This window comes from Festucalex cinctus, chromosome 16, assembly GCF_051991245.1.
Source record: "Festucalex cinctus isolate MCC-2025b chromosome 16, RoL_Fcin_1.0, whole genome shotgun sequence".
In the NCBI taxonomy this organism is placed as follows: domain Eukaryota; kingdom Metazoa; phylum Chordata; class Actinopteri; order Syngnathiformes; family Syngnathidae; genus Festucalex; species Festucalex cinctus.
The window spans coordinates 8,051,944-8,064,272 of record NC_135426.1 but is presented as its reverse complement, the minus strand read 5'-3'; the positions used below and the strand labels follow the sequence as shown (position 1 = coordinate 8,064,272).

Genomic DNA, 12,329 nt, shown 5'->3' with positions numbered 1-12,329 from the left:
TGTTTTGATTGGCTTGCTGAAGAGTGAGGGTGTTAATGTGTTGTTTTTTTGATCTTCTGCACTCACATTTGACTTTAAGACACAACATTTATAGATATAATAAAGACATCAGTACTCGGAACCAAGTTTATTCAGTCAAGAAAAGGACAGGCCTTTGTGATTTTGAAGTGACTTTCAGTCACTCTATAAAGCATTTTATGATGTCATTGTCAAGTAGGCTAGCACAGTAAAACATTGAAATACACTGTTAACTTTTTCAAATTTGTAACACGTGCGTAACTGTGTCACAATTTCAACACATGTAACATGAAATAAAAAAAAGCATCAGCCGCAACTCAAATTTTGACGAAGTAACATTGCAAAAATAACTTTCAGTCTGTTTTTTTTTTAAACATACAAGAAATTCCCGAAGACATGAACACAATATGCACAAAAAAAGTTAGGATGAATTGGATGAGTTTGTAATGCATCTTTGAGCAGGATGAAAGTCGAGAAAATACCTTTTCAACAAGCAGGGGAAATTTGTGTACGAGTAAAGTGGCCAAGCCTATCCAACAGACAGGTGAAAGAATACAGAAAAAATACACACATACATATAGATCTCTTAATATGAAAAGAAAAATGCACTGAGCAGTCACCAACAAATTCAATTATGCCATCTAGTGGCAGAAAAATGACCTCAACACAAATCAATGTAACACTTTTTTTTTTTACAGTACAGTGCATCTTTTTAATTTTAACTCAATTTCATTAATATTTATTAAATTACCGTATCAATGACTAAAATATGCAACTATATTTCTATTAGTTAAACATTTTTCCCCCACTCTAGCTCTTAATATGAAAAGAAAAATGCACTGAGCAGTCACCGTCTTACAAATTCAATTATGTCATCTAGTGGCAGAAGAATGACCTCAACACCAATCGATATCACACTTGATTTTTGTTGTTTTTTGTACAGTACAATGCATCTTTTTAATTTTAACTCAATTTCAATTAAAAGATGCAGCCATATTTCTATTAGTAGAATTTTTTTTCCCACTCTTATGTTAACATGACTACGAAAACCTAGATTTTTTTTATTGTACATTTAGAACAGATATACAATTTGTGATTAATCCTGAGTTAATAATATAAGTCATACAATTAATTACGATTAAATATTTTAATCGTCTGATACCCTTAATTTATATATATGTGTATAAATTTATAATATAAAATCCATGCATATTTATTTATATATACACACAGACTAGCTCGTTAGTGTCAAAGTCGAGAGAAGAGGCTGGAGTCACATGTTTAAGAGAGGCCGCTCCGATTGGTCATCTATCTCCACGGGTCAGTTCGGTGCTTGAGGTTGTAGTTCTGCAGCTCAATCTGATCTTTAATTTGGCTGATGAGAATCTGAGACAGCAGGATGCCCACCAGCTGCAAGAGGCTGCCATTGTTATCCCACTCTTTGTATGTGCGTGCATGCGTGTGCGTGTGGTCCCACCTGAGGGATGGCCAGCCCCAGTGCGATGCCTCCCAACAGGAAGAGGTTACTGTGGATCCAGTCCATCACTTTGTCGATGCATCCGTTGGTGTGGATGACGTCGCCGGCTTCGATGTACTTTACTACCTGCATGCCTTGCCCGCACATGGTGTTAATCACCTCCACCTACACACACGCACACACAGTTGGAGATAGCACGCCTTCGAAAATAGAGGACAAATAAATGAAACCTTGTCCTTGGTAATGATGCAACAGGAGAAAGGGACAGAGCAACGTTCCCGACTGGGATTCTTGTCAGTGCAGTTGAAGTAGATGTTGTTGGACCAGTCGGTGTAGGTCACAGCTCCACAGCAGCCAAACTGAAGGGATGTGATTATTATATATATATATACACATACATTTTAGGATGACGAATGAGAAAGTGAGTAACCTCTTTCTGTCCAAAGTCAATGAGGTTCTGCAGGTCAATGTCGTCTCTGTAGTGCACGATGGCGTTGTTGACCATTTGGGTCACTTTGTTACGGGCCTAAGGAAAAAGAAAAGTTTATTAGTTGGCTAGAAATACAAAAAAAAATAAAATAATAAGTGCATTTTTGTTTTTACAGCAAATAAAGATTTAGCACTCGAGTAAAGGACATAAGTGGTGACATCAAATGACCAACAGAGGGCGCCATTTTCCATTTAATTTTGTACCCAAGTTTCTTGCGTCTCAAATACATCCATCTATCCATTTTCTCAACTGCTTCTTCCTCACAAGGGTCGGGGCGGGGGAAGGAGGGGGTGCTAGAGCCTATCCCAGCTGGCTTATGGCAGTAGACAGGATCCACCCTGAATTGGTTGCCAGCCAATTACAGGGCTCTCAAATACATTTTTCCCTTAAAGGGATAGTTAAGATTAGTGATACATTTCTATACAAAACTCCCTTTGGAAAAAAAAAGTCAGACGTCATTACCGCTGGGCACTACTTTTCTGTTTGTTCGTATCACTGCGCGGCGCACCGCATACAGCTGATAGATGCGCACTAATCTACAAGTGGAAGGCGCGTGGATCAGCTGTCTGCAGCGCGTCGATTCGCTGTCTACAGGGCGACACGCAGTGATACGAACGAACAGAAAAGTAGTGCCTGGCGGTAATGGCGTCTGACTTTTTTCAGAAAGGAGTTTAGTGTGCAAATGTATCACTCTTTTGAACACAAATTGTTTTTAGAAGAAAAACGCTTTATTTAAGTGACCCCAGCCAACTTGCTGGACTATTTTCCTCTCGTCCAACACCGGACCAGAACTTGTGTCACAGAACGCTGTCAGGGGTAAGTCAGTGATGATCGCACACACTGGAGGTGAGGATCAAATAGAGATTCATGTCAAAAAATCCAAACTTTCCCTTTAATCAATTTCAGCCTCAACCATAAATAAATAAATAAATAAATAAATAAATATATATATATATATATATATATATATATATATATATATATATATATATATATATATATATATATATATATATATATTATTTTTAATATATATATATATATATATTATTTTTAATATATATAAAATAAACAAATAAATAAATAAATAAAAACTTACAAATAAAATTTCGTCACATTTTTGTTTCAATTCTGTGGGCATGTGAGCCCTTTGAGACTCTTGTGTGATTATAAATAAAGCCGAGTTGAGTTAAGGGCTATAGAAATAAACTTGACTTAACATTGTTCTGCTCGTTCTGGTGTGCCCGCTTTGGCCACCTGGTTACAGTATAATACAGATAGACTATACAGTACAAAGGTTATAGCTCCTCAGTAAGCTGCTGTCATAGGTCATAAAAAATAAAGACAAAAAAGTACCTTATCAGAGAAGATGAATCCCAGCACCCCAGCAGCCAACTGAAGCAGGAAGATGACAGTCAGAGTGATGCAAAACTGCACAAAGACGACAAGAGTGAGGAGGTGCTGCTCCGTTTCACACTTCCAGTCCAAAAAAAAAGGTCAAAACCTACAAACTGCAGCAGACAAATGTTCTCCCGCAGCGAGCCCACACAGCCGCAGAAAGTGATGATAAACATGAAGACGCCGACCACCAGCAGCATCATGGCCGGATCCACGGCGAGACACGCCAGCGCCGTCTCTACGGGATCAGTCAATCATGGGTAATTGGATTTGTTGATTGTTGACATGTACGCCTGTCGGATTACCTGCGTGCTTGGAGACGCGGGCGTACACCCCGATAGCGATCATGGCCATGGCGATGAGCTGGAAAAGTAGAGATGAGGAGAATCTTCATGGCACAACAGTTTACAAATTGATTGCGCAAGAAACATGATGTGAGGCGCATGTGTTGGTACTTGTACTGGGAGTGGTGCCATTGACGAAAACACTTAAGAGCAAAAGCGTTTGATTTACTGCAGCCGCCATTGCTCATGTCACATTTAAAAATAAAAATAATGCATCTCTCTTTTTTTTTTTTTCTTTTAGTTCAATATGAATCTCTCCACTGTGAATGAAGTGGATCCAGTTACTGTACTAATGCACTGTGTGGCCCAATGGTGCTCTTTGTTTACTCCCTGAATACCTGGTCTGCTCAAACTGTCAGCAAGGGATGAAAACATTGTTGTTTATTGCAGCATATTCGTGAGTCTATTTTATTTTGTTTTAATACTCATTTGTTCAGTATCTTTTAATGTATTTAGTCTGATATTTGGTTTACTTATAGTCAATTTAATCCAATACTTCTAGATGACTAATGTTTTTGTTATATTTGAATTTTCTTTATCTTTCTGCAGTGCATGTAAAGGCGGGGTCTTCCGTTTTCACTCAGGAAAATGCACTATATAAATACAGGATGTATACCCGTGAACTCCTTCTCAATCTACACCTCTGAGCTACTGTTAATGTGTGGTGGTGATCTTTTCCTAAACCCACACCCCCCCAGCCTGCATTTTGCCATTTTGTGTTTGTTTTGTCAACAGCGGGACGTTTCTGTGAACAGAGTCGTTTACCCCTCCAGCCAAATGCTGAGCGGGGTGGGGTGGTTGGGGGTGTTGGGGGGGGGGGGGGGGGGGGGGTCACTCACCGTCTGCAGACAGGGAATTTGTAGGCTGCTTGACTTCACTCCCGCGGCAACTTGACAGCATTTTAAATCTCCAAATTTAAATCTCCAAATTTCCTTAATTATATTCATTTCTGTTGCTGTATTCATAGTTTTAAAACAATTATTCAAAATTCTAAGTGTCACTGATGGTGTAGTGGTACATTAGCCCAACTTTGGTGCAGGCAGTGTAGGTGGGAGTGAATTGCTATCAATCGCTGTATGATGCCTGTCATTTCTGGTTCATCATAGTTTTTTTAGTTGTTTTTTTTTTTTTTTTTTTAAATATTGGACTTTTAAATTATTTAATTATTAACTACTATTTTTTTTTCAGAGTGTGTTTGTGAGTTTTCACTAGCGTTTATTTGTCCTAAAATGCTCATTTTTATTTTAGGTTTTTAAGATAGTTTTTTTTTTTTTTTTTTTTTTTTGGGTATTTGCCGAGTGCAAGATAAAATGTGACTATGTAATAAAAGTAATGCAAACTACATTCCCCAAATGATTGTTCAAACTAGTGATAGACCGATATGGTTTTTTCAAGGCCGATACCGATACAGATTATTTGTAGTCAAGTTGGCCGATAACCGATATTTCAAGCCGATATTCATTTGCAGTAAAATGGGGAGGGGGGGGAATTCTTTCAAACTATATATAATTTCTCACTGAGTAACAAATTCATGTGAATGTAGCTCATTTGGGTTTTTTGTTAGGGTTCGTAAAAACGTTTCAAAAAGATTTTTGCGGTGAAAAATTGTGTGAATATGTTCCAAATGTGTTTACGACAAATAAAAACTGACTGCGAACATCTTACAAATCCTGATGAAAACCCCAAATTCGCTACGTTCGCAAGTATCCCCTGCTCAGTGAGCTTTATCGGCCTTCAGATTCAAAACATGGCCGATGCCGATATTTGTCAAAATGCCAAATATCGGCGACGATAATCGGCCCCGGCCGATTATCGGTCTATCCCTAGTTCAAACGTCTTTCTTCTACAGACGTAGTACGTAGTACGACATACATACTGAAATAAATATGGTTAAAACAACAACAAACCTAGTGATGATTACCGGTAAAGACAAAAATGGACATGTTGATTGTTCACTATAGCTACATTATATAAAATGCAGTTAGTTTTCTATTTTTGAACAGCTCTTTCAGTGTGAATGTGTGACTCACGGCAATTGCTATATAGTGCCAGTGGCAAGTGTAACAACACGAGCACATTCCACTAACAATCGCTGTGGAAGTTTTTTCACATTCTCATCCTGTCCGTACACGACCTGCAGCCGCACACCCACGTAGGGCGTTAAATAAATGTCTTAATGTAAACCAGTAACTGTGCTCGTTTTCTGTGCCCTTTTCAGGGGAGTTTAATCTGGAATCCAAATCTGCTCAAAAGTAAACAAACATGCATTTGGACTTTGGTTTGTTGAGAACTGTTTCACTTTCAACATAATTTACTTTTAGTTGCCACACTGCTGTGATCATGTGCTAGTTGGAGCTTTTGTGTACTTATCATCAAAGTTTATGTCATTTAACAACTACATTTACTTTTATGATGAACAACAAAGCAATTTCAATTCAGCGGACACTTCATTAGGTACACAATATAATTCTGCGAAGACAATAATGCTCAGCTTCTGCAGTCGTTTTCTAATATTTGACCTTCTCTTAATTGCGGTTAAATATTTGAAATCGAAAACCATTTGACTCACCCAGAAGAGGAAATTAAATACGAAGAGCAGGTATTTGACCACGGGGTTGACAAAGGAGAAGTCCTCATCGTAACGTCCAGGCGCGTCTCTTCCACTACTCCCACACATGGTGTCACGCAAACATCAGTTGTTTTTGTTTGATTTTTTTTCGTTTTTCCGGGGGGTGCAAGTGCCTCCATGGAGGTGTGGAGCGTCTCTTTGCCTCCTGGTGGGACACCCACACGCTCTTTCACTCTTGGACATACACACACATCTGCTGGGAAAATCTCAACCTCTGACACAAGAGGGGGCGTGTCTGCCCTCCTCTCATGGGTAATCATGTGATAGCCCTCCCAAACGTGTACCCAAAATATTAGGTACACACCTTGAATTTGTGCATTTGGTCTAGATATGCTACATAAATATCATAGTGGTCAGTATAGAATCCCCCCTCCCCCAGCCCCAACAAACTATAAGTAAATAACTTACTTTTCATATCACGATAAAAATGTATTTCGATTTTTTTATACCATAATTTTATCTTGACAAGTGTAAAATTTGTAAAGTCTCCCTGTTGAGAAGTTAGGCGGTTCTCCAGCGCCCTCTATTGGCGAGCCACTAGATGTAGTTGCTCGAAGTGGCCACAAAACAGCAGTATTGCATAGTGTTTGGACTCTAAACCTCTGTCGTCATTTTAAATACCGCCTCCCCCCACCCCCTATATATGAGCATTTTTGCTCAATAGCTTCCAGATCATGTGACCTATTGACCCCAAATCAGTGCGAGAGCATAGCGTCATGTTAGTTGTTTGACATACCCCCCCCCCCATTTAACCTTTCCCTCATTTTCAATGAACTACTACTATTGTACATAAACTGTTAGGGTCTGGGTTTTAGTTTGGGTTTTTCTTTGTAATGTTTTCCTTGTGTCTCTAGTTCTGTCAATGTCTTATGTCCACCTGTGCTCGTTTTCCCGTTCCCTTGTGTTTGTCCAATCAGCTCCCCAAGCCACTTGTGTAGTGTCCAGGTGTCTCTTGTTATCTCGTTAGTATGTGTATTTAGTTCCCTGCTTTCGTTCAGTCCTGGTCGAGTCTTTGTTGTTGTTGTCCTGTCGTCACCGCAGCTTGTTTCCCTGAGCCTCTGAGTCCTGCCCGTTTAGATTACATCTAGTAAGTTTAGTTCCCAGCTTTAGTTTGCACTTTGTATGTTCTTTTGCACTTTGTTTGTTTATGCATTAAATTAAAATATGTTTAAGAGCACCCCTGCCATGCCTTTCTTTGCCTCCCTCCACTTGGGTCCCCAATCTCCCGCAAACCCCAACATAAACAATATAGCTTTTTTTCCTCACAAATTTGCCACTTTATGAAAGGCTCAGATGTTCGCAATTTTCAATAGAAACACAGGACCATGAAGAAGACAACTGTAGGAAATGCAATTTATTTGCAATTTTTTAATAACATCATTCCTCTGATAAAAATGCAATGTTACAGGAATATACATCAGATATTAATTTAAAACTTGCTTTCAAGGGACCATACAGTCTAAATATACTTTTTCCTTTTTTTAAATTTTTTGTTTTTTTTTATTTACTGGTAGCGTGCGTTATAAGCAAGACAGACTCTGTCACCAATGACAGACTGACGACTTACAGATACAAACTGTACACGACTTATTTACAAATCAACTTTTTTCTTGATTTTTTTTTTCAGTGTCACATTTTTTTGGAAAATAGGAGTAGAAAACGTGATTGAATTAATATTCTGATTTAATTTGTATATTCTTTCCCTTTTCTAGACTAAATGAAATGAAGAAAGAAAAAAAAACTTAGAAAAAGAAGAAGAAAGCGTTTGCGTCAAAGTGTGAGACCATGCAGCCGTAACCAAGGCGACCAAGTGATGTCGGCCAATGAAAAGCCCTCATGCAAACGAAGGGGTGAGGCTTGTGTCATCCCTACACCGCCACCCATTAAACACACACTCGTTTTTTGTTTTGTTTTGTGACCATAAAACATGGTGATGTCATCCAATAATACATGTGAACGAGCTAACTAATTGGTCTTTGAACGCCTCTCGGCACAATTCCCAGCTGCAGAGAAGACAATAAAAAATAATAAAAAAAACAACCTGCGAGAGAGTTTGGAACTCTTCACTGCTGTCAGCAAACTAAAGGCTCATTAAAGCTTCACACGCACACTCATATACATACATGCTCGCATGACTCATTGTGAGCTAAAAAAGCTGACTCGCATGTCTTGACGAATATTTCGGACGCCAGGAAATTTGTTTTCATCAACGGTGAACAAACAGTCGGAGGAGGAAAGCCTCAGTGGCTTCAACTTCATGACCACTGTTACGATTCACTTTGGTCGACTCTGAATAACAATCCTTTTGCTTTGGTCACATCTGTTTGCTCCCAACAAATCCTGCACATGCACCGTCAAAACTTAATTCGAGGCCTGCGAACCAGCTTCTCGTAATTGCACCGTCCTTCTCCCGTAATATCTTTTCATTGACACATATAGTTTTTCTCCATTTTTATATCTAAAATAGAATAAAGTCGCTATGGAAACTAGCATTCTGGGATAAACCCCTCCCACAAAATATCTGTACACTCGCTCTTCGTTCTGTTTTTTTTTTTTTTTTTTTTTTTTTTTATTGATTGGTGTCTAATGTAGCAGCTCTAATGTGTTCAAATAGCACACCAGCATGTCGCCTCCTTGGGGGGGTCACTCAAAAGTATGAAACGACTCATCTCGTTAAGCTGGACCAAGCAATTGTTCAACTTCCTATCTGATATTTCAGCTTCCTGAACACTCCCTGCATGAATGTAATATTGGGGAGAAAATAACTCATTTCAAATGGGATGTTCCAATAAATTCATGCTGAGGCTACAGTCAGTAGGCCATAAATACATTCCCAACCTCTACTTCCATAACATTCTCTTGATTATATATTCATTCATTAGATATGCTGTAGAAAAATATACAATCGTCCGCCTGTGGTGAGGCAGTATCAATTTTAAACTCCGCTATGCTATATCATAGTTATGGGCATAATACTGTGGTGCCTTGAGATACAAGTTTCAAACCACTTCCACCATTCAAATGACTGGAAATGCCATTAATCTGTTCCAGCCCCCAACACTCCCAAAAACCAAAATGTGTCCAATGTGTCAAAAAAAAAAAACAAAAAAAAAAACAAAGGAAAATAGCAGTGTATAATAATGCACTTCATAGAAACATAAAACAATAATTCAACTTAGCCATTAGGGGGCAGCGGAATACGGTCAGATATAATTGAAGAGTTTCACAGCTACTGCTTGTGACGTGTACATCTGTAGTAATAGTAGCTTTTCGCAGAGGATAAAGAATATTTGCCAGTGAATATGCATATTCGATGTTTACAGCATTATGACACTGCCACATTGATATTATTTGCTAGTCAGTCAATGGCTATTTCCCATTGTGTTGTTAGCATTAAGCTAGTAGACTTAAAGGCAATGTTAAAGTAAATACAATATATGAAGCCTTTTTTTTTTTTTTTTTCATATCTCAAGGCACCACTGCCTATTGTGTGAAATCTGAATTTGTCTTACTATGTGTGGAAGCAGGAGTTCAGCACATTCAATGAAAGTTAACTATGAGTGACTCTCGGGGGACAAAATCGCCATCAAATTCAACACATCTTGATTTGATACCACATTTGCCTGTCTTCAACCTTTCTTTTATCTGGAAAAAAACCACCTCTGGGAAATACCAGAATCAATAAATAAATCACTTTCATTTATAACATTTATAAGTAATGGCTTAAGGATCATCACTATATAATCCATTTTGGGGAGGGGAGGGGTGGGATTTGAATAAGCTTGATATTGAATTGGGAACAGCCCTTTTTTCAAAAAAAAAACAAAAAAAAACTGTCCTCTTCAAGATATGCAAAATCACCTCTTCATTTAATATCAGTTATGTACACAATCAAAACAGCAGGGCTGAACGATTAATCAAATTCAAATCGATATTGCAATGTAGTGCAATGCTAATTTTGTAAAAACAAAACCTGTGATCCTTTTTTCATCAATTGACTATTTTTTTACATATGCATATATTTTATATATTTATATTAACTAATTGAAGTAGACAAAAATAGTCACATGTTAAATAATTAAATAATTACAATTAAAATAATATTAATAAGCCTAACCTACAAGACCCAAAAATTGGTGTATAACAAATCTGATATTGTTTATTGTAAGAATGATTCATATTATTTGTTAAAAATTACTTTGAATTAAAAAAAATAATTGCAATCACTTTATTAAGGATGGAAAAAAATCGTAAATTTGATTTCCCGCCCACCCCGAAATCGTTCAGCCCTACTAAGCAGCTACTCTGACATTGTGATGGTGACACTTGCCCGTCAGTCAACGCCAACCAAAGAAATTAATCAACCACTCATTACGCTGCCACACTGCAAATAAATGAGGCGGAAAAAAAAAGAAGAGTAAAAGACTGATTACAGGTCAGTAAACGCATCACATCATCTATACAACACTGCATCTCACCTGATTTCAAGTATGTTAGGTCTCTGTTAGGTTCTCTAGCGCAGGGGGAAAAAAAATAATGCAAAAAATTCCAAACCGTACAGAAAGTTATTGCATATCTTGCCATTACTGGACAGGGTTACTCAAGGTCAAATCTGAGGGATGCTCAACGGGGCCTTTAGTCAAACCAGTCCACAACAAGGAGTCTTAAATGTCCAATTGAGGTCATGCATTCCAACAAAGCTGCAACTCAACTTTAAACGCAAGTAAGCAACACAAATACAAAATTCCTCAAACTGCATTTGAGCCACGTGACGTCACATTCACATCAAATTTGCATAATTCTCATGTCACAAAAGTGTTCCTGGCACACGGGCGCAACCCCTACTTCCTCACAGGTAAGTGTTAAAGTGAACTAAATGGTCCTGAATACCGCCGCATCCATCTTCCGCCAACAGCTGCGATGAGGACACATGGCAGCGTTTTCTTGGGAAGAAATGTGGCAAACACGATCTGATTTGATCCTTCTTCTCAAGAGGAAACGGGGAGTCCACAGCGCACAGGTTAAGGGCCACAATGCATCATTACTGTAAAATCAAATTCACGTCATACTACAGGCTGCTCTGAAAGTCATGAAGCAGTACACTTTTTTTTTTTTTTTCACTTTCACATTCGTATTGGACAGACTGCATTTTTTTAGGTTGTTTTGGGGATTATTTATTTGACACAACCATTTTGATTTCAATGAATAAGTCAAAAAGAGTCAAACTGACCTAATGGCGGATGTTTTTTGACCCAACAGTTTTAAGAGTGCACTCTTAAAAAGCCGGGTTAAAAGTAACCCCAAAGCGGGAGAAATGGCTAACCCAGTGCAGTCTAAAAACTGTTGGGACAAAAAATTCTCCAATCTGGGTAAAATATTCTGATCTATTACTTGGGTCAATTTGACACAACTTTTTTTTTTTTTTTGTACAAAACAACCCACAGATTGCGTCATTTTATATAACCTCCTGACTACCAGAAAAAAAAAAAGAAGTCCAATCATGTTTACAGGGAGTGCAGAATTATTAAGCAAATGAGTATTTTGACCACATCATCCTCTTTATGCATGTCCTACTCCAAGCGATATCGGCTTGAAAGCCTACTACCAATTAAGCATATCCGTGATGTGCATCTCTGTAATGAGAAGGGGTATGGTCTAATGACACAAACACCCTATATCAGGTGTGCATAATTATTAGGCAACTTCCTTTCCTTTGGCAAAATGGGTCAGAAAAGAGATTTGACGGACCCCGAAAAGTAAAAAATAGTAAGATGTCTTGCAGTGGGATGCAGCACTCTTAAAATTGCCAAGCTTTTGAAGCGTGATCATCGAACAATCAAGCGTTTCTTTCAAAATAGTCAACAGGGTCGCAAGAAGTGTGTTGAAAAAACAAGGCGCAAAATAACTGCCCGTGAACTGAGGAAAATCAAGCGTGAAGCTGCCAAGATGCCACTTGCCAGCAGTTTTGCCATA

At 38.3% G+C, this 12,329-nt stretch overlaps 1 protein-coding gene across 1 annotated transcript; it reads right to left on the bottom strand.

The window, feature by feature from the left end:
• Positions 1-112: 112 nt before the first annotated feature.
• Positions 113-6,588, bottom strand: tspan33a (tetraspanin 33a). The gene is made up of 8 exons (XM_077500377.1): positions 6,297-6,588; positions 3,689-3,746; positions 3,494-3,621; positions 3,342-3,416; positions 1,926-2,021; positions 1,726-1,854; positions 1,496-1,660; positions 113-1,428 (listed from the first exon to the last, which is right to left on the bottom strand). The coding sequence occupies exons 1-8, from the start codon at positions 6,402-6,404 to the stop codon at positions 1,327-1,329; spliced, it is 861 nt and encodes a 286-aa protein (XP_077356503.1). The 5' UTR covers positions 6,405-6,588; the 3' UTR covers positions 113-1,326.
• Between the last annotated feature and the right edge of the window lie 5,741 nt (positions 6,589-12,329).